This window comes from Eriocheir sinensis, unplaced genomic scaffold (assembly GCF_024679095.1).
Source record: "Eriocheir sinensis breed Jianghai 21 unplaced genomic scaffold, ASM2467909v1 Scaffold641, whole genome shotgun sequence".
NCBI lineage: Eukaryota > Metazoa > Arthropoda > Malacostraca > Decapoda > Varunidae > Eriocheir > Eriocheir sinensis.
Genome location: NW_026111989.1, coordinates 191797 through 215962, shown reverse-complemented (window position 1 = coordinate 215962; position 24166 = coordinate 191797). Strand labels below are relative to the sequence as shown.

At 42.0% G+C, this 24166-nt stretch overlaps 1 protein-coding gene across 1 annotated transcript; it reads left to right on the top strand.

Moving 5' to 3' along the window:
- The first annotated feature begins 2734 nt into the window (after positions 1–2734).
- On the top strand, positions 2735–5399 carry LOC126993622 (SCAN domain-containing protein 3-like). Its single transcript, XM_050852792.1, has 2 exons — positions 2735–3274; positions 3595–5399. Exon 2 carries the CDS (start codon positions 3606–3608, stop codon positions 5397–5399), a length of 1794 nt encoding a protein of 597 aa, XP_050708749.1. The 5' UTR covers positions 2735–3274; positions 3595–3605.
- Positions 5400–24166: the final 18767 nt, after the last annotated feature.

Below are 24166 nucleotides of genomic sequence, written 5' to 3'. Positions count from 1 at the left end.
GGTGAAGATCTGTTCAAGCTGGTTGATAACTTCATCAAAGAAGAGGGACTTAAATGGGATCAGTGCTACAGTGTGTGCTCAGATGGAGCACCTGCAATGCTAGGGGCACGTCAGGGGCTCACTGCCAGAGTAAAACAAGTCAACCCCACAGTGATAGTGACTCATTGTCTGCTCCACCGGGAAAACCTTGCCTCTCGGAAAATGTCACTTGAGCTTAACACTGTTATAGAAGATGTGATTCAAATAGTGAATTTTGTTAAATCATCAGCCTTGAATTCAAGGCTGTTTAGTCAGATGTGCTCTGATATGAGATCAGAATATGAACACCTGCTTTACTACTCTTCTGTCAGGTGGCTGTCCCGAGGGAAAGTGCTCCAGAGGCTGCTTGACATGCGTGCAGAGGTTGAAATCTTCTTACACGAGAAGAAACATGCATTGGCAGCAAGGCTTACAGAACCAAGGTGGTTGCTTAAACTGGCATATCTGACAGACATATTTTCGGAGTTGAATTCGTTAAATGTGTCTATGCAAGGAAAAGATGAAACTCTTATCTCTGTGTCACAAAAGCTCAAGGCTTTTAAAGCAAAGCTGAGGTTGTGGAAGGGAAAGATCGAACTGGGAAAACTGCGTCCTTTCCACTTATGAACCTTTTTCTGGAAGATGAAGAAGACGCCTCACTTCTGGACGTACAAAGTGTCATTTTGGGGCACCTTGAGAAATTGATTGAGGAGTTTGACAAGTATATTCCGGATGGAGAGTTGCATGAGAAGTACAAATGGTTGTGCAGACCCTTCTATGTCAAGCCGAGGACCTTTCAGAAGAAGAGTCTTCTATCCAAAATCTGCAAGAGGAGCTCATCGAGGTGCAACATGATGAAACTCTTCGTTTTAATTTCGAACGACAAACACTAGGTGTGTTCTGGACTGCTGTGAAGAAAGAGAAACCAGTCCTTGGATGCGAGGCTGTGAAAATGTTGTTGCCTTTCGCTACAACCTATTTATGTGAATCGGGATTTGCAGCTCTGACTGCCATCAAAACAAGATATAGAAATCGACTGCAACCCGAACATGATTTGAGGGTAGCACTTTCCAAGACTGAACCACGAATAGAGAAACTTAGCAACATGATCCAGGCCCAAGGCTCTCATTGAAATTCATTTATCATTTCACAGAAAACAGGTACTCCTTTTAGTTTATTTTTTGAGGAATGTGACAGAATATTACTTTAGAAGTGGTTGTTTTGATTAATGTCAGGCTTTAAAATTCACAATGCTGTAGTTCTAATAAAATTCAATTATGTTACTTTTGTCTTTCACAACCTTACAGTATCTCTCTTACACATACTCATAATAGTTGTCGTTCCTTACTTTTATAGCCGACAACTAGTAATATATAGTTTTAATAACACATAGATATGCAACTAAATTATTGGGGTCGCGGTCCTATCTTGAAAAACATAATTGGGGTCACCTGAAAAAAAGGTTGGGAACCACTGTTTTACGTGGTGGAATTCAGTGATACACAAGATGTTGCCGTCATTCCATCAACATGGTTAGAGGGCAGAGATGAAGCAGTTTGGCCAAATTACTTATCCACAACTCGAATAAACAATGCAGTTGTAAGCAAAGAATTACCTAAATCTGAATGGAAGAAATATTCCATAAAGATCATGTACATATCAGGTGAGTATGCACATATCTGGAACTTTTTTAATGAACACCAATTCTACTGTAAGCAAATTCCCACTGCTCATTAAAAAAAAAAAAATATATATATATATATATATATATATATATATATATATATATATATATATATATATATATATATATATATATATATATATATATATATATATATATATATATATATTTTATTTTTTTTTATTTTTTATATATTTTTTTTAAGAAAATACTTCAGCCATTATTATGTTTACTTTTGGTTGTGATTTAGCTATGTATAATGGCTGCTTGCTGTTTCTCCAAGCTTACTTCATGTAGATGAAATGGTAATCATGACTTCTCTGTTTTCATACAGATTCTTACGAGAAGGCAAGAGGGAAACTGAAAGAAGCAGAGTATCATTCAGATCTTCAGACTGATCTACTTATTGATTTTGATGATGAAGGTGTGGGGCCTCGTTATTCAAAGAGAAAAGGAAAGTACGTACAGTAAAATATGAAATGTTTTGAATACTTTGATGATGTATATGTGTTGTAAAAGATGAAAAACCTGACATAGGTTATATTGCACACAAACAACTGGAGTCACCTCCTGAAACAATAGAAACAGCCACTATTACAACACGCACTACTTTACATGCACAATAACAAACAAATACATCAAAGTAAGTGCCAGACAACACAGGGACAGCCACAAGCAATAATATGCGCGAAGACACACAAATAGCAACATAATAAGCTGGTAAATGCAAGCAGAGAAACACAACGTACATGAGAGCATAAATGTAAAACTACATTGAACATATATTACCACATTCTCCCCACCTATGAAATTCAAGCAGCATAATCATCAAAATACTTAGGTGCCCGCCGGGTCCTTTCGGACCTCCGGAGTGGTACAGGTGTAGTGCCTTGACCAGATGCAGCAGGATGCTCTTGAACAGCACTTTCCCCGGGTGTAACGTCATGAGTGACTTCTTGAAGAGCAGGTTCCGAGTTTGCTCTAGCATCTGGACGGCGCACCTCAGACTCTGATATACCTAGAGACTCTAGAGCAGTGGTTCCCAACCCTGGGGTCGCGACCCCAAATGGGGTCGACAAGCGTTTTTCCTGGGGTCGCCAAGTCCTCGAACTTAAAACAGTCAATTTTCAATTCTAGGATATACAATCACATATTAGTTGAGGGATAGTTGCGAATTTTTGCTTGTGTATTATATAATTATTCAAATGTAGTAGTCCTGACTGCCAATGCTGTATCAAACTTGTCTATAGCTACTGGAGGCTACAGCCAGACAACGTATTATAATAAAAAAATCTAAGCCATTTAGTTGATCTCTTAGTAAAGATTAGTAAAGAAAAATATACAAACGCAATTGTGGATCTTTATTTTTCTATTTGTGTATATTTCCATTTATATATAAATATAGGACACTGAATTGTAATGCTGGCAACCCTGAACTGTGCCATACGCGTTTGGTACGCGAACAGCATTACCGTCCTTGTCCACCACCAAGCCGCTGCTACTGCTGGTACTCCACTCCAGCTGTACTGTCGCACCGGGAAACACTGTCTGCACATTGTTCGTCGTATATCGGTAAGTTGATGTACTTTATTGTACCTGTTTACTGATATGGAATGTGCTGAATAGGTTGTACTCAGTCTTTGATTCTATAAAATTCTTAAATGCTCATGAAAAGTGGTGCGTGTGCCGACAATTAAAATTGTGTGTTTCCCTTGCCGACAAGATATTGCACCACAGTATGTCAGTGGATGATAGGCTATTCACAGTGTTCATAACAGCTGAGCCTTCGAAAACCCATATTTATTTGTTTATTCTCCCCCATACCTGCGTATGACAACCAAACAAAATGTTTTGTTTGAACTGTAACTGAACAATTATGAATTTGATTTCAGATTCTTCAGTGATGTCCAGAAAGCGGGTGTACAAAGAAGAATTCCTTGGCACTGGATTTACGTGTCTCATCGATCATGGTACCGAAAAACCTCAGTGTGTTGTATGTGGGGAAGTGCTCAGCCACGAGTCGCTTAAAGAAAATAAGCTTAAGCGCCATCTCCAGGGAAAACACACAGCTCTGGCAGGGAAAGATCTTGAGTATTTCAAGAGAAAAGAAGAACAACTGAAGCGTCAGCGGTTAGACAACCCTAGGCACACAGGAGTGTATTCTGTTCAACAAGCCACACTTGCATCATATCTCGTTGCAAAAAGAATTGCAAAGTGTATGCAGCCACACACAATTGGGGAAAAATTAGTAAAGCCAGCAGCCCTTGATATGGTGAGTACTATCCTCGGAGATGCTGCAGTGAAAAAAATTCAAACTATTCCACTGTCAGATAACACAATCAACCGACGAATTCAAGAGATGTCAGGAGACATCAAAGAACAGGTAGTGGCTGCCATCAAGGAGAGTGGGAAATTCAGCTTGCAGTTGGATGAGTCTACTGACGTCAGTGACGATGCTCAGCTCTTGGTGTATGTAAGATACCAAGGGAAGAGTGACATTGAAGAGAACTTCCTGTTCTGTAAACGACTGGAGACGACAACAACAGGTGAAGATCTGTTCAAGCTGGTTGATAACTTCATCAAAGAAGAGGGACTTAAATGGGATCAGTGCTACAGTGTGTGCTCAGATGGAGCACCTGCAATGCTAGGGGCACGTCAGGGGCTCACTGCCAGAGTAAAACAAGTCAACCCCACAGTGATAGTGACTCATTGTCTGCTCCACCGGGAAAACCTTGCCTCTCGGAAAATGTCACTTGAGCTTAACACTGTTATAGAAGATGTGATTCAAATAGTGAATTTTGTTAAATCATCAGCCTTGAATTCAAGGCTGTTTAGTCAGATGTGCTCTGATATGGGATCAGAATATGAACACCTGCTTTACTACTCTTCTGTCAGGTGGCTGTCCCGAGGGAAAGTGCTCCAGAGGCTGCTTGACATGCGTGCAGAGGTTGAAATCTTCTTACACGAGAAGAAACATGCATTGGCAGCAAGGCTTACAGAACCAAGGTGGTTGCTTAAACTGGCATATCTGACAGACATATTTTCGGAGTTGAATTCGTTAAATGTGTCTATGCAAGGAAAAGATGAAACTCTTATCTCTGTGTCACAAAAGCTCAAGGCTTTTAAAGCAAAGCTGAGGTTGTGGAAGGGAAAGATCGAACTGGGGAAAACTGCGTCCTTTCCACTTATGAACCTTTTTCTGGAAGATGAAGAAGACGCCTCACTTCTGGACGTACAAAGTGTCATTTTGGGGCACCTTGAGAAATTGATTGAGGAGTTTGACAAGTATATTCCGGATGGAGAGTTGCATGAGAAGTACAAATGGTTGTGCAGACCCTTCGATGTCCAAGCCGAGGACCTTTCAGAAGAAGAGTCTTCTATCCAAAATCTGCAAGAGGAGCTCATCGAGGTGCAACATGATGAAACTCTTCGTTTTAATTTCGAACGACAAACACTAGGTGTGTTCTGGACTGCTGTGAAGAAAGAGAAACCAGTCCTTGGATGCGAGGCTGTGAAAATGTTGTTGCCTTTCGCTACAACCTATTTATGTGAATCGGGATTTGCAGCTCTGACTGCCATCAAAACAAGATATAGAAATCGACTGCAACCCGAACATGATTTGAGGGTAGCACTTTCCAAGACTGAACCACGAATAGAGAAACTTAGCAACATGATCCAGGCCCAAGGCTCTCATTGAAATTCATTTATCATTTCACAGAAAACAGGTACTCCTTTTAGTTTATTTTTTGAGGAATGTGACAGAATATTACTTTAGAAGTGGTTGTTTTGATTAATGTCAGGCTTTAAAATTCACAATGCTGTAGTTCTAATAAAATTCAATTATGTTACTTTTGTCTTTCACAACCTTACAGTATCTCTCTTACACATACTCATAATAGTTGTCGTTCCTTACTTTTATAGCCGACAACTAGTAATATATAGTTTTAATAACACATAGATATGCAACTAAATTATTGGGGTCGCGGTCCTATCTTGAAAAACATAATTGGGGTCACCTGAAAAAAAGGTTGGGAACCACTGCTCTAGAGATTGCGGCAGTGAAGGTCTGGTGGCCTCCACGCTGCTACTATCATCACCACTTAAAGGTGCAAGATGCCTCAAAGACACAGTGGACTCTCTACCATCAGGAAACTTGACATGGGCATATTCAGGATTAGCTTCTACTATTTCTACTTCATCTACTAGAGGGTCATTCTTGCTGTGCCGTACTTGTCGTCTTAATAGAGCGGGACCTTTGGTGATGAGCCAGGTAGGCAACGTACGACCTGACGTGGACTTCCGAGGATGCTTTAGGAAACGCTCGTGTGGTGTACAATTAGTTGACGTACATAGCAGGGAACGGATAGAGTGAAGTGCATCTGGGAGGACAACTTCCCATTGCGAGACATCAAGATTCCTTGTTCTGAGAGCTAACCGAATGGTTTTCCATATGATTCCATTGTACCTCTCCTCCTGACCATTGCCCCTTGGGTTGTAGGGCGTAGTGCGACTGGTAGCCACTCCTTTCTCTAGTAAGAATTTCTTCAGCTCTTCTGACATGAAAGAGGCTCCCCTGTCTGAGTGTACGTATGCTGGCATTCCGAATAGTGCAAACAGTTGTACCAAGCACCCGATGATAGCACCAGCAGTCATGTCTGAACAAGGGAACGCAAAAGGGAACCGTGAGAATTCGTCAATGACTGTGAGCAAGTATCTGTTTTTCGACTGTGACGGAAGGGGCCCCTTAAAATCCAAGTTCAATCTCTCGTATAGCTGAGTAGCTTTCACCAGATGGCCATCATCAGGCTTATAGAACTGAGGTTTGACAGTAGAGCAGACTGGACAAGAAGCAGTAACCTTCTTTACATCCTCAACAGAATAAGCCAGGTTCCGAACTCGGATGAAATGCACCATCCTTGACACTCCAGGATGACATAGACTTTCATGCAGTTGTTTGAGTTTGTCTGTAGCTACAGCACCACAGACACGCGAGAGAGCATCTGCAGGAATATTTTCCGTACCTGGACGATACACTATATCGTAGTGGTAGCATGACAGTTCAATGCGCCACCTGGCTATCTTGTCGTTCTTGATTTTGCTTGAAGATCTTGTGTCGAACATGAATGTTACACTTCGCTGGTCAGTAATCAGCTTAAAGTGATGACCAATTAGGTAATGCTTCCACTTTCTGAGGGCCTCAACTATGGCATAAGCTTCTTTCTCTACTGAAGAATGTCTTTGTTCACTGTCAGAGAGAGTGCGAGAGAAGAACGCTACAGGACGTCCATTCTGAGTGAGAGTAGCGGCAATGGCATGGTCTGAGGCATCTGTTTCGACTGTGAAAGGGATGTAGGATCAATGGCTTGCACCACGGACTTCGCAATTTCATTCTTCAATTTCTCAAAAGTCAGAGAAGCTTCAAAAGACAATGGGAATCTCGTGGAGTGTGAAAGAGGCCGGACTTTCTCAGAGAAGTTGGGTATCCATCGTGATTAATGAGCAAGCAACCCCAACATTCTCCGAAGAGAGGCAGTATCCTTGGGAAGGGGTAGACTCAAGAGAGGCTGCAGTCGTTCTGGATCAGGTCTGATCTCTCCGTCCTTTATAGAGTATCCCAGAAGGTTTATAGACTGTGTCCTGAAATCACACTTGTCATGATTAAAGGTGAGGTTGTAATCCTTCGCCACTTTCAAGAAATGATTTAGGTTTTTGTCATGCTCCTCTTCCGTCTCTCCACATACAGTCACATTGTCCACATAAGCAAATGCCCCTTCCACCTTTTCTTTTGCAAGGATCTGATCCACAACTCGTTGGAAAGCGGCCACTCCGTTCTTCACACCAAATGGGATTCGATTGAACTCATACAGCTTTCCACTCGCCTCAAAAGCAGTGTACAACTTTTCGTCTTCTCTTATTGGCACTTGGTGGTAGGCGCTCTTCAGGTCCAAGGTGCTAAACACTTTAAATCTTGAGACATTGTTCACTGTTTCATCGATCCGAGGCAAAGGGTAAGCATCCAGCTCAGTAAACCTGTTTATAGTTTGTGAATAATCAATCACCATTCTCTTCCTGTGATTGTGCCCTGCAGTGATTAGCACCTGGGCCCTCCATGGAGACTGGCTGGGTCTTATTATTCCTTCTTGTAGCATTCTACCAATTTCAGTTTTGACAAATTCCTTATCAGCCTGAGAGTAATGTCTCGACTTTGCAGCAATGGGTCTGCAGTCTGCTGTCAGATTGCTGAAGAGTGCGGGCGCAACCAACTTCACTGCAGCCAGCCCACATATCTTGAGTGGTGGGCGTGCTCCTCCAAAAGCCATTTCTAGAGCAGAATGATTCTTCAAGAATTCATGCCCCAAAATTACATCACTACACAGGGCTGGCAGCACTTTGAGTTTTACACTAGGATAAATTTGTCCTTGCAGCTCCACATCCACACAACAATGACCTAAGATTTTGGACGAGAGAGACGCATCAGCCATGGAGACGTGCCCGTCGTCAGGAAGTATGATTAGGTTGTTTTCTTTAGCAATCTTCTGACTCACAAAATTTTCCGAGCTTCCTGTATCAATAAGTGCATTAACAGGGAGACCATTAACTTTCAAACAACTCAAAGATTTACTAAGACTACTAGGCGCAGCCCCAGACACAGTAGCCAGTGTTGCTGCCGAATATTTAGTTTTACCAGCAGAGGTATCCCCTACCGGTTTCCCTGACCTACACACTTTTGCATAATGTCCTTGTTTCTTACACTTTAGACATAAAGCTTCCCTAGCAGGACATTTGAACCGAGGGTGCCGTTTCAAACCACAGAAAAAACACTGATTGGCGCCAGTAGTGGCGGCAAGATGAGCAGTTTTATCACTACTTTCTAAACACTCTGAATCACCTGACTGACTTTCTGGCTGAGGTACAGCAGCAGTAATTGGCTCAACAGTAGTATAAGAAGCAGAATGTTTCTGAGCCATCTCTAAAGTGCGTGCCTGTTCATAAGCAGTTTGCAAGTTAAGAGTTATATTTTCGAGTAGTCTTTGACGAATGGCACCAGAAGAAAGTCCGTTGATGAATGCATCTCTAACATAGTTATCACACGCCTGCTCTGCCGACACTGCTTTGAACTGACAGTCTTTTGCTAGGAGCTTCAGAGCTTGGAGAAACTGGTCTAGAGACTCACCCGACCCCTGCCTACGTGTGGCCAGGACATGCCTAGCAAACACCTCATTTCTAGGTTTTACATACAGGGATGTCAGCGCTTTCTCAGCCTTATCATAAGTGTCACAGTCTGCTATGTAGTCGTACACTCGAGGAGCAACGTAGTTGGTGAGTAGGATTAGTTTGTCTGCACTGGGAGATGTCGTCTGTACTGCTTGGTAGAAGTTGTTGAATGTCCTCAGCCAGTGCGTCCACTCCTTAGCAGCGGTGGCAGAATCCGGGTCAGCCTCGAAGCGCTCTGGACGTAGAAACCGTTCCATGGCCTCTCAAATTTTTGTGTGCAATAAATTGTTGTAAAAGATGAAAAACCTGACATAGGTTATATTGCACACAAACAACTGGAGTCACCTCCTGAAACAATAGAAACAGCCACTATTACAACACGCACTACTTTACATGCACAATAACAAACAAATACATCAAAGTAAGTGCCAGACAACACAGGGACAGCCACAAGCAATAATATGCGCGAAGACACACAAATAGCAACATAATAAGCTGGTAAATGCAAGCAGAGAAACACAACGTACATGAGAGCATAAATGTAAAACTACATTGAACATATATTACCACAATATGGTTGAGGTGTGGTATGTAATTTATGAAAGGGTTCCTTACACTACATAGGTCTGACTCTTCATCATTATCTGCATCAATTATATGAATTTCCAGGCATCCAAGAAGGTACAGTAGCTCTGAAAGCTCTGAAGACGGTTGTAGGGGTTTGAAGACTAGAAAATGTTTCTACTTCAAGCAGTGACAGTGATGAAGACATCAGTTGGAAGACAACAAAAGCAAGACCAGTTCCACCCAAGATGTCTGCACCAAGCCTGGCATCAGCAAAATTTACATCTCCGCATGAATCCCCTTCTACATCAAATCTGGTTGAGTCACAGCCTCCGTCTCCAAATGAAAGCATAAAAGGTAAAAACATAAATGGACATTGAATTCTGTATGGGCACCTCTAAAGCACAATGTACATATTTGCTGTATTGTAGCTTTTTTCAAGTTGATGGCAGGGAAAATCTGTACGGTACTAATAGTTTTTAATAGTATATGCAACCACTTGTGATTGTATACTTATTATTTTTGTTCTATGTAATATAATTAGATATATACATATGTGGGTAACATGCATTGCATTTACAGCTCGTGAGACCAGGATCTTGATGGTGTTGGAGGACTATCCTCGAGTCCCTCAATGTGAAAATTAACAGACTGCTAAGAAACTCCTCCGTTGAAGAGCAGGATGCTGGAGGGAATACATTTGCCTTTGAATGACAGAAATGATATTGCTTCCCTTGAATCCAAGCTGCTTGATCCCAGTGAAGAGAAGAAAGTTGTAAGTAAATTAGGGAGGAGTCAAAAGCTTTTTGCCTCCTCTTACTCACTGTCTTCAATCTCTCAATCACCATCACAATGTTGCATCTCTCTATTTTCTACTGTTATTTCCATGGTTACTGCTCTTCTGAACTTGCTAACTGCATGCCTCCCTTCCTTCCTGCAGCACAAGACTTTGTACTTCCCCTCAATATTTCATCCTTTACACTTTATTTTTATGTCCTCAGCCACCCTCCCCTAGATGTAAAAATAAAAAAACAAAAATTACCCTTGCATGGGAAGGAAGGATTTTAAGGGGTGAATATGGAGCTAAACAAGGAGTTTTCTTGAGGTTCTGAAGAGTGGGATGTAATCTGAATGTACATATTATTTTAAACTATAATCTGAGTGTACATATTATTTACTTTAAACTAGTTTACAGTGAGCATAGGAGTGATGGCTATTTGTGAATGATTGTGTGTTAGATTAGGTATAAGATTTTTCTTTACCATTTCAGATTGCACATTTTTGTGTGACAGGGGGTGCTAACCTCCAAGACACAGTGAGGCGCACTCTTAGGTATGCTGTGACAAACTCCTTGGCTATGCAGTACAACTGGTGTGGCAAAGGAGAGAAACAGAGCTTTGGCATCTTGAAGTTGAAGGACACCATTGTCAGTAAGTATAGTAATCAAATTTGCTTGAATTTATCTATCTATTCTATTCTCTCTAACGACTTGCCTTCCCCCTAGGGGGTGGCCACGGCAGAAAAGCCTCCACCTCTCCCTGTCCATACACTCCCTCCTTGCTTGCTCCAGTCCTCCTCATCCACCAGCAGTTCTCTCACACATGTTCTCCTTCACCCTATCCACCCATCTTCCAAGCGGCCTTCCTCCTATTACAACCCTCAATTTCACTTACATACACGTTTTTTTACAAACTCATCACACTTCATCCTTTCAACATGGCCAAAGCGCCTCAATGTATTCCTCTTCACCCATTCCACCACCCCACACTACACTCCACCTGCATGGGTTCCCATACCACACCTTTCATACACACTCATTACTCACACCCTCCCACCTTGACACAGTTCACATCTATACCTGCATATTTAACACACTTTAGCTTGGCTATTGCTTTCTCTACCTCCTCTTTATCAATTTCTCTGTTTATACACTCGCTTTCTACCTGTTTCCACACCCATATTTGTCACTGTTGCTTCACTTGTAGTCATCTCAATACTCAAGGAATATATCTGAGTGCTGTTTCTTTCATGTGATATATCAGTAATATTTATATACTGTTATTACTATATAAGCCTTGTTAAGATGGAAGTCCAAAAGTATAGTGTAGGCCAGGGAACCAAATCCTCCAGGTTTCAGAAACTGACTATACTTATTACTTAATAATGGGGTAAATAGGAACTAATGAAAATAATTATTTTGACAGAAAGTGTGCACAAGCATCCAGACTATAGGCATTCAACAGCAGCCTCTGTCGAAATCATTATGAAAGAATGGTTCTGCACAGCCAGAGACCGTGATGGAGGGCGACGAAGGAGAGATCGAAGTGCTCCAGACCACTAAAAACAGTGTGAACACACAGAAATAATACTGAGGCTTTGCCAGGTCGCAACCGTGAGTGTTATGCGTGCAGCACATAACATAGGTATCCTGTTAATAAATGAACTTTGGAAATGTTTGCAATTTCTACTACCTCACCTACATACCTGTGTGAATACATGAAATACCTCAGTCATTAGTGCAAGTAGACTATAGTCTATTCACTTCCTGATTCCTACCCAAGCCAGTAAGAACATGTTACTGTATGTAAGAGGGAGGGAGGGAGACCACACTGACCAACCGGACACCTGCCTCTCCCTCTCACCCACAGTGATGTGCATAATGACCACAAAACCTTCCTTTTCCTTTCTTACATTGTATTTTGCCTGAAATCTGAGGGTACCATCATGTTCAGGAGTTTTTTTGTACAAGAACATATGTTTTGTTCCAAATTTAGCTTAAAAATATCTAAAAGGACAAGTTTCTGCTTTGATGTCAGACATTATATAAGAAGCATTACCTGCATCATGTTGAGTTACTTACATATGTAGATTAGTAAATGACATGTATCTTGCCCTAGTCAGAACTGTAACTCTGCAGGAGCCACTCAGTTGCCAAGAGTTTGGAAACAAAATTTCCTGTGATATTTTTTGCAATTGTATGTTTAAGCTGATTTTGTGGTGACCTGATGTTTAAGAATAATGCTCAACTTTATGGATAGATAGATAGGGAATTTTTAATCCCCTGTACACTTAGATGTTGGACTTAAAAACTTGTTTTTTTCTGGGCTATAAAGCTGTGTCAAGTGTCTGGCATGAGAGGGCCACCTCCCTTGTAAAGGTAACACTGGCCCTAAATACTATAAATAGACTGACAAATTTCTCTACATCTGACGTACTTGTAATACGGTAGGGTAAGTAGGTTTTGTATTATCACAGAATTGTATTTTATTTGATTTACTTCTGTATTATTCTGGCATCATTAACTTGTGCTCCAGTCAAACATATTTCTTTGAGCTGCATTATGTATCGTCACAGAATGATTTGTTACTCTGATGGAAATATTATCAATAGGAATACATATTATATTCTCAGAATCCAAATATGCAGTTTTTTTTAGTTATATGTATACTCATATTTTGTTTAAAGTTGGGTATATATATATATATATATATATATATATATATATATATATATATATATATATATATATATATATATATATATATATATATATATATATATATATATATATACAGTTATACCTCAATATACACAAGTGACAGGTTCATAATTATTTTGTACAACAAAGCTATGTTTTAGGGCCGTATTACAAGTCCCATCCAAGAAGATTCTGGTCCCTACAGAGTTATTCATCCCAAATTCTGTAGGGACCTGAAATTTCTCAGATTGGACTTGTAGTACGGCCCCTAAACTGACCTTTGTAAGGACCCGAAACGTCTCGGGTTTGACTTGTAATACGGCCCTTAGTTCCAAGTTATCAAAAACATTGTTGAGTTTATATGTATGGAGAATGCTATGAGTTAATATATATTCTGATAGTTCCTACATATTTTGTTTGAATTGAACCTTTTTGGTGTTTTTGGACCATTCAGTTATAAGCGGGTTATGGCAGTAATTACCACGTTGGCCCTCCGTAAGCGGCCCTCCGGAGAACCGATGAGCAAGACTGGCAGCGGGCCTCCGTCAACACCCTACGGAGGGCCGCTGGTTTGACATACGGAAGGCCTGCGGAGGGCCGCTCTGTTTTTGTTTGCTGGGAGCCTGCCGTTCTCACCACCTGACTGATCTGTTCTTTGAATGATAGAGTGCAGTCAAGTATCACACCTAGATCTTTGACTGACTTTTTTACAGTCATAGTGTTATCTTTTATCCGAAGAGTGGAAATATCTAGCCTCCTGAGATCCTTGTTCTTCCCGACAATCAAGCATTCAGTTTTATCCTCATTCAGCTTCAGTTGCTTAGAATTCATCCAGTTCCCAGCATCTTCCATAATTCTGCTCAGCTTATCTTCAGTGTTTTCCACATCACTCAGCGACAAATAGAACTGTGTATCATCAGCATACAGTTTAAAGTCAACTTCATGCCTTCTTAGGAAATGTGAAAGACCAATACTATGAACACAGAATAAAATTGGACCCAGTACACTTCCCTGGGGGACTCCTCTTTGCAAAAGTTTATGAGTGGAGAACGATTTACCTATTTGCACACAGTCAGTTCTGTTCTCAAGGTAACTCCTCAGATAATCCAGCGCGCCACCCTCAATTCCAATATTCTTGCAATCCTGAAGCAATAGACTGTGCTCCACCGTGTCAAACGCAGCACTCAAGTCTAACAAAATCAGAACACCACACTTCCCTCATCCATAAGCACAAGCAAGTTGTTTACCACCAAACAGAGAGTAGTTTCAGTTGAGTAAAGCCTCTTGTAGGCAGATTCATTATCCGGTAAAGCCTGCACCACCAGCAAATGCTCCATTAGCTGATTTAAGATCACATTTTCAAGTATCTTAGATAGAAACGTCAAGTTAGATACTGGTCTAAAGGAACTTAAACACTGTGGGTCCAGTTTACCTTTAACGATAGGTTTCACGATCGCCGCTTTCTCACTCTCAGGGAAAGTCTTGTTTTCGATACTAGTGTTAACCATCACAGTCATAATATTTAAGAAATCACTAAAGTTTCCACTCTTAATGATGTCACTTATCGGCAAGGGATCGTCATCACAGTACGTCAGGTTCACCTGTGTATGATAGTTTTCACCACAGCCACATCCACTTGTTGAAAGCCTGTTAACTTTATTTCAGGGACTGGAGTTTCCACAGCGGATCCATGGTAACCGCGGTCGCCTCTAAAGTTCATGATAACTCTCAATTTTCTGGTCAAAAAAGTCTAAAAAACTTATTTGCCAGCACTTCATCCGAGAAACCATCCGGAAGCTTGTTAACCTTTCTGTTTCCAGTCAAACTGTCAAGCACCTTATATAAGTTATTGATGTTAGGCCCTGCCTCCACAACCTTATTAAGATAGTATTCTCTTTTCCGTTTTATCACAAGCCGGTTTTCTTTGTTTCTCGCCTCCTGGTATGCTCTTCTTGCCTCATCTGTTTTTTGCCTACGCCACAGTCTTTCTTTTTCTTCTTCTCTCTTTTTGCCCACAGTATTTCCACATTAAACCAAGGTGCATGATCTCTCAACACTATCTCCTTTTCACTCGGAGGACAGAGGCTGTTATACTCATCTTTAGCTAAACCATTATATAGCTTAACCAGGCAGGTAGCACAGTTTCCACGTAACACCGAGCCATGTTCACAGATTTCACGACAATTAATAGTAATTTCCTGTATTACAGAGTTAATCAGTATTTCTGGTTGAAAATTCTTTCGCAATCTGAACGTAATCTTTTTTCTCTGCACTGCTTCCCTCACGTATGAATTTTCAAAGGTTACCAATTTATGCACCGGGGACATACAACATATTTCATCAACACCCCCCCCTTGCACTAGATCACCGTCTATATCGCTGAAAACCAAGTCTAGCACATGACCCCCTAAAGAAGTCATCTCGTTCACTTTATTAATCAGGTTGAAACTGTCCATCATCTCAATGAAGGCCATGGCAGAAGAATTTTCAGGATCATCAGTCCATAGATTAAAGTCACCACAGATGAACACATTTGCACTCACCATATCCACAGACTCCCAAAATGTGCGAAATTCATCAATAAAGACCTCCGCTCTTGTATCCGGAGGTCGATATACCACAATAAAGGTGCATTTCCTTCTATCAATTTCACAGATGACTTGCACTAATTCAAAGGTATCCCACCTTTCTGATGCTTTTCTCCGAATCTTCTTAAAAGAATTCGAAAGAAAGATCCCAACACCACCACCCCTTCTTGTCTCCCTCGGAACATGTAGAGAGGTACGAGTTACTGGCGTCATCTCACGAATCTTGGCGACGTCGTAGTCATTTAGCCATGTCTCAGTTACCGCTAAAATGTCAAGATCCTTTTCTTTGATGAGATCACGGATATCTAGAGTTTTATTTCCCACAGACTGAACGTTTAGCAGACAACATTTTATCTTTGTATCTGAGGAATTAGTAGCCATGATCGGTTATGTTACGAATTCCCTCAATATCAGTCTGAAAAACTACACAACACTGGTTATTCGCCGAGTGATTAACTTCAGACTTCTTGTACCTCACACAATTTATACAAATGCTCTCAGTCCCGGGGCAGTCTTTCGCTTTATGCTCTCCTGCACATTTATAACATACTGGGTTCTCACCATTGGCCTTGGCAGTGCATTTGGAATCAATATGCCCATATCTCTGACAATGATAACATATTATTGCATGGTATCTGTCTCCCACTGTATACACCCCCCATTCAAGTTTTGTTAAGAACATATAATAAGAACATAAGAACATAGGGAAACTGCAAGAGGCCGGGTGGCCTACACAGGGCAGCTCCAGAATCCCCCGGCCAGTACTCACGATGGGTGAGGTGTAGTTACAGGGGTTACAGGTAGAGGCTTGATCCTCGTTATACCGGCGGTACTAGGCACGCATCCAGTACCCCGTCACCTTACTGCACCCACACCTCGCTGCCACCTGTCGTCCTCTTCCATGTAGCTATCCAGTCTACTCTTAAAACAAGCTATCGTCCCTGCACTAACTATGTGATTGCTGAATCTATTCCATTCCCCCACCACCCTATTACTAAACCAATGCTTGCCTATATCTCTCCTAAATCTATACATTTCTAATTTAAATCCATTACTGCTAGTTCTATCCTGGTGGCTAATTCGCAGTACTTTACTTATATCGCCTTTGTTGCAACCCTTGACCCATTTGAATACTTCTATCAGATCTCCCCGCACTCTTCGTCTCTCTAGTGAATGAATAAGTTTAGAAGTTTCAGCCTATTTTGATATGGGAGGTTCCTCAGCCCCTGAATCATCTTGGTCATCCTCCTCTGAACTGATTCTAGCAAGCTGATGTCCATTCTGTAGAGGCAGCTCCTTTGACCCTAAGCTCCCGTGTATCTAACCCCACCTAATATCGCTGTCCATGAATTTATCTAGTCTATTTTTTAATGTGACAATTGTATTGGCACTCACCACATGACTGCTAAGCCTATTCCACTCATCCACCACCCTGTTAGTAAACCAATTTTTGCCTGTGTCCCTGTTGAATCTGAATTTATCCAGTTTAAACCCGTTACTTCGTGTCCTACCCGGTTCTCTTACCAACAAACCCTTATGAATGTCTCCCTTATTAAAGCCCTTCATCCATTTATAAACCTCGATCATGTCTCCACGCACCCTTCGCCTTTCTAGAGAATGCAAGTTTAACTGTTTGAGTCTTTCCTCGTATGGCAAGTTTCTCAACCCTTGAATCATCTTAGTCATCCTCCTCTGCACCGATTCTAACATTTTGATATCCATTCTATAGTAAGGTGACCAGAACTGAACCACATAGTCAAGATGAGGTCTAACTAATGCTAAATATAGTTTGAGGAAGACTTCGGCGCTTCTGTTGCTTACGCTCCTTGAAATAAATCCCAGTACCCTATTTGCTCGATTTCTAGCTTGAATGCATTGTGCCCTTGGACGGAGATCAGAGCTCACTAAGACCCCTAAATCCCTCTCGCACCCAGACCTGCTTATGAGTGTTATTTAAGCAATAGTTATGTGAGGGGTTGTTCCTACCTACACTCAGAATACTGCACTTCCCTACATTGAACTCCATCTGCCATTTATCCGCCCAGTCATACAATCTGTTGAGTTCACCTTGGAGAATACTAGCGTCCTGATCCGACTCAATTACTCTACCGATCTTGGTATCATCTGCAAACTTACTAACATCACTACTAATTCCTGTGTCTAAGTCATTGATATAAATAATAAACAAAAGTGGACCTAATACCGAGCCTTGTGGGACCCCACTCGTAACACATCCCCAGTCAGATCTTTTACCATTGACTGAATTGTTAACTAAACATTTAAGTGAGTCTTTAACATATAACGCAACTCACTGAACTGCCACACACTACTGGCGACCCACCAGCGTCACGTATCCTGCCTAACAATTCTCTAAAACGCCTGAGAAGGTCCTCGCTTGGCACACGATCTATCATGGTGCTTGTAGATTAGCTCTCTAACCATTGGATCACATTTCAGGATATAATGTGCTGTGCCACCGGCAGCAGGCTTACTAAAATTTTTCTCAATTTTCCCCTTAACTTGTGGAATGGAGTGTAGGAACTCATTTTTTTTAAGCAGTGTCTCAATTATCTTATCCCCAGTCTCCTCCTTGTGCACATTACGATCTTTGGCCTCAGTTTTCCCACACTTTTAGTCCTGACTTTCTCCACAGATTGCAATTTTTTGGGCTGCCGCATTCCTCATATCCTCATCATCAAAGTTCATTATAATATTACCTCCAATAGTAAATCTTGAATCGGTAATCTGAATGCCATGTAATGCTTCAGAAACTTCACTTTTCAACTCTGTAGCCTTTTTATCTTGTTCCGAGGCCTTGAGAACAAGTAAATTCTTCTTAACTTTTCTCTTACGTTTGGTGACCTCAGCCTCTGCTGACTCCACATGTTCAGCCCGTTGCAAGACGTCCGCCACATCCTGCACCACCTCCCCCAGCTCCTCCTTCACGCTGACCGCTCGTGACTCAACTTCTTGTTTCACTTCTGATATTTCCTTAGATAATTCCAGCTTGAATTCTTCCATTTTTTCCACAATTTTGGTAGCCAGAGATGCTTTATGAAGGCATGGGTTGCAAATCCAATTTACTTTATATATATTTTCCGACTTAATTCCAGACAGATGAGCACACTTCACATGACACCACTTAGGGCACAGACAGCACCCTATCCACTTATCGCCTGTGGGATCCGCACAAACGTAACAGAACTCCACCTAGTTCTTGGCTCGGCCAGCCATGTCGATTCAGCGTTTTCGCGAGCAAGGCGCAGCACCTCCGACCCGCGCGGCGACTCACTACTCACTCTGCCATAATTGTTTTAGCATCCTTATTCTTTACCCGCTATGTTGGACTGAGTAAGTGACCTTTGACCTGATGAAGTAAAGTCTGTGTTTACCTCTGCCAGCCATCGCTCGTCAGCACCCCTGACCAGTCCTCCGGGACCCAAGCCACCCCGGGGACAGAGAGGCCTCAACGCCTAGCCTCGCAGCCTCAATGATTAGGTATGTTTGTGCGGCTTACTCGCATTGGCCTGAAAACTATGAGACTCCTAACTTGTGGGCTGAACTAAATCATCGCCTATTCGACTAAGTGCTTATAAAGTGCAAAAAGCAGCCTAGATTCCGATAAGTAGCAATATTACTAGATTTACTAGCGGCTTCTCTTGTTACCGCCGATAAAAGACTATTGAACTCTTAATTAACTTCCATAATAAATCAAACTATCGCCTAGTCGACCAAAGCGCTTACAGAACGTAGCAAACCTAAACTCCGAAAGTAGGATTGATAGATTTTAGCGATTAGCACTTCCTTTCACCTACGATAAAACAACAAGCAATTGGACTCTTAACATCTAGTATTAACCAAACCTTCATTTATTCGAGTAACACAGCGTAGCAGACCTTATAAATTCCCCAAAACAGTACTATTAGGAGAGCCTAGTGATTACCAGCGCCCCGCCAATTTTTTCCACCAAATCGATAAAATACTGACGGTGACCGCGAGCCTTTAGTAGCCATCGATCTTAATCCCCCGGAGCCTTGACACCTGTGAGACACTCTGCTGGTCTCAGCGTGTAACCTTTCAGCTTACTCTGTTAACCGTTCTTCCCGGGCTCCCTCCCTGACAACGCCCTGCTTCTGTACTCCGTCCCATCCCTCCGGCGTGGTCTCGGGAGCCCAGCGCGCGAAACTGCTTCTTGCATTAGCCACACCGCTGCTCCGAAGGGCGGCGCGAGGCGGAACTGTCCTGCTGCTCGTCCGTGTATTGAGGCCTCGCGGAAATGACGATTTTTACATCATCTTCCTGTTTTGAATTCCCCTTTTCTCTCCTTTTTCTGTATGTCGTTCATCTGTTGTCATATTCTTTCCAACCCTTTTCCGATTTTTCATTGTGTTTTTTGTTTCGTTTCCTTGCTTCCGTTTTTTTCATAATTTGTAACCAATCGACTACTTATCTTCATAATTTATCTTTCGGTTCAATGTGGAGGCGTTCTCTGGTCTTGTTTCCCTAATGCCTGGGGGCGAAAGCAAGATCGAGAGAAGTGAGCTGCATTGTATTCATATGATATTAATGTCGAGTTTAAGGTTAGATCCTCTTTACCAGTTGTGATGTAACTTGAGCCTCCCATCGCCTGAGAACGAAGCTCTATATATCTATGGCTTGAATCGAGCCGTAACTCTACGATTCATATATTTCTCCATTAAGAAGGAGAGCTGAAAGTAGAGGTTCAATCCTAGCTGCAGTTAGCCGGTTCAGTGATGTTTCCTGAGTCTTCCATCACCTGAGAACCATGATCTTTATATTCCTGGATAGAGTCGAGCCAAGTCTCTCCCTTACTTTTTTGACGAAGAGGAAGGAAAGCGTAAAGGTTCAATCATAGTTACCCTTGGCTGATTCACTGATGTTTCCTGAGTTTTCCATCACTTGAAATGTACGTTTTTTTTTATATTTCTGGCTTGAATCGCACCAAATCTCTATAACCTTTTTTTTCTGAGTAAAAGGGATAGAAAGTAAAGGTTTAATGATATTTTCTTCAGGCTGGTCAGGTGATGTTGCCACTTGAGCATTCCATCACCTGATACCCAGGCCTTGAACCGAACCATGTCTCCATCACCCATCTTTTGTATGAGGAGACATAAGGAGTAAAGACTCGATCTGAGTTACTCTCGCCCGGTGGAGTGATGTTACTACTTGTGCCTCCCAACACCTGAGGTCCACATCTTTTCTTTGCCCGGTGGAGTGATGTTACTACTTGAGCCTCCCAACGCCCAAGGTCCACATCTTTTCTTCGCCCGGTGGAGTGATGTTACTACTTGAGCCTCCCAACGCCCAAGGTCCACATCTTTTCTTCGCCCGGTGGAGTGATGTTACTACTTGAGCCTCCCAACACCTGAGGTCCACATCTTTTCTTCGCCCGGTGGAGTGATGTTACTACTTGAGCCTCACAACGCCTGAGGTCCATATCTTTTCTTCGCCCGGTGGAGTGATGTTACTACTTGAGCCTCACAACACCTGAGGTCCACATCTTTTCTTCGCCCGGTGGAGTGATGTTACTACGTGTGCCTTCCAACACCTGAGGTCCACATCTTTTCTTCGCCCGGTGGAGTGATGTTACTACTTGAGCCTCCCAACACCTGAGGTCCACATCTTTTCTTCGCCCGGTGGAGTGATGTTACTACGTGTGCCTCCCAACACCTGAGGTCCACATCTTTTCTTCGCCCGGTGGAGTGATGTTACTACTTGAGCCTCCCAACACCTGAGGTCCACATCTTTTCTTCGCCCGGTGGAGTGATGTTACTACTTGAGCCTCCCAACACCTGAGGTCCACATCTTTTCTTCGCCCGGTGGAGTGATGTTACTACTTGAGCCTCCCAACACCTGAGGTCCACATCTTTTCTTCGCCCGGTGGAGTGATGTTACTACTTGAGCCTCCCAACGCCTGAGGTCCACATCTTTTCTTCCTTTGCCTTGAATCGGTTTGTGTTTATGTTTTCACGACTCACTGTTTCATTTTACATCCTGGCGCTACAAAAACTGACATTTCTGTTTCTTGTTTTGATTGGTTCCCCCGAGGCAGAAATAAACCGTGACTTTTTTTTAAAATATTCAATAATTTTCCTGCGCGGGATGATAAAAAAACCCTAGTCATTTTTATTTTTTTCTTATTATGGCGGGATGAGCTAAAAACTTCCTGCACTTTTCATTAATTTTGTTGCGTTGAAGTACTACACAAATCGTGGCACTTCATATTTTTATAATAGTTTGCACCTTGAGCGTTTGCCTTAATTTGTTGCACCGAGTAGATACTAAAAACACAACTTTGGTTTCCTAACTCTCGTCTTACTCGTTCCGTCAGAGTAGAAAACATGTTATTTTGTTCAATCTACCTCGCTTCACGAACGACTTAATGCAAGCTTCCATAAAAAAAGAAAATTTACACAAACTTTCGTCCAAAAATCTCAGCCAATACCGGACCACTGCGGGCTTCTCCTTCCTCCCTCCATCCGTCCCATTATACGATTACGAATTCGACTAAGATTCTTTCAAATGTTGTTTTCTCTGACTCAGCATCTGTGTCTGTCTGTCAGTCTGTCTGTCTGTGTCTTTGTTAGTCAATCTATCTGTCTTTCTGTCTGTATTTGTGTGTCTGTTAGTCGTTTATTTATCCATCTATATAAAAAACATTCCAACTCACCTATCCACTTATGCATAGCCAATCTATCGATCTATATGTCTATATCTATTTATGCATCTATCTTTTTTCCTATCTCTGCATCGATTTATATATTTATCTATTTCTTTCACATTACTGTTATTATTGTCCTACACACACACACACACACACACACACACACACACACACACACACACACACACACACACGATTCCACAATAGCTGCAGCAATTAACAACACTTCACCATACTACACCTCCCTTCAAAATGATCTCAACACCCTGCTGGCCTGGGCCCAAGACTATTCCGTCACCATTAACAGGAAGAAAACAATAGTCATGCACTTCGACCTGGCCATTACACCTACTCCACCCCCAACACTCAAGCTCGGTGATCACATCCTGGAAGCTGTGCACACCACTAAACTACTTGGCATCCTCCTCGACGACAAGCTCAGCTGGGACCCTCACACCAACACTACGATCTCCGCCACCTCATACAGACTGCACATGCTCCGCACTCTCAAGAAATTTGGCGTCACTACCTCCGACCTGACACATGTTTACACCACATTCATCCTGCCAAGGCTGTGCTACGCCTCTCCACTCTGGTCGTATCCCTCAACAACACACAAACAAACTGGAAAAAGTACAGAAGAGGGCAATTGTAAGCATCATGGGGTCGAACTACACAATTTACAATGAAGCCATCACCCAACTGAACCTTCTCTCCATTCCGAACCTCCTGACCCTTCAGCTTCAGAGGCTCGGTACCAGGCTACTTCACAACCCACGCCACAGACACCTGCTCCCTCCCGAAGCCCCGAGGCCCCGTCGAGCAGTACGCCGCCCAAAGAAGCTGGTCCCCATCAGAACCTGAGCTGACCGGTACAAGAACAGCACCATACCGACAGTAGTTAGCTTTTTAAATAACTAGCAAGGATAATAACCCGACTTTTTAAGTTTTTATCATGAAGTACTTTAATTTTATGTTATTTCTATTCAAATTTATTTAACTACTGTTGTATTCCATTAACTCATCACATTAATTTTCTTTTATTCATATTCACCTATTTTCTAGTCAACATTGCCAAATTCTCATCACTTCATTAATCTTTTTTTTTTAACAACAAAGGAGACAGCTCAAGGGCACAAAAAAAGGAAACAATAATTAAAAAAGCCAGCTACTTGCTGCTCCTAAAAAAAGAATCAAAAGAGGTGGCCGAAAGAGAGGTCAATTTCAGGAGAGGTGGCCGAAAGAGAGGTCAATTTCAGGAGAGGTGTCCTGATACTCTTCTCTTGAAAGAGTTCAAGTCGTAGGCAGGAGGAAATACAGATGAAGGAAGATTGTTCCAGAGTTTACCAGCGTAAGGGATGAAAGAGTGAAGATGCTGGTTAACTCTTGCATAAGGGGTTTGGACAGTATAGGGATGAGCATGAGTAGAAAGTCGTGTGCAGCAGGGTCGCGGGAGGAGGGGAGGCATGCAGTTAGCAAGTTCAGAAGAGCTGTCAGCGTGGAAATATCGATAGAAGATAAAAAGAGAGGCAACATCACGACGGAATTTAAGAGGTAGAAGACTATCAGTAAGAGGAGAGCTGACTCTACTCTGTCCAGAAGAGCTGTGAGAGTGGAGTCCCCCCACACGTGAGATGCATACTCCATACGAGGGTGGACAAGGCTCCTGTATATGGATAGCAGTGGTGGGCACCGATCACTTTTTTGCTGTTCTGATCCCCGATCATCCGATCAGTTTGGGCAGCTGATCCGATTCCGATCATCCGATCATTTCTTAAGTGCTGCTGTTCTTCCGATCGTTAAAACTTATAATAATTACTATTATTTTTTAAATAATAATTACAAGAACCACCTACTTTAGGCGTTCTGTAAGTAATAATTTCAAATAAGTAATAACTTAATTATTTGCTTATAAATATCTTTATTTTTCCTCT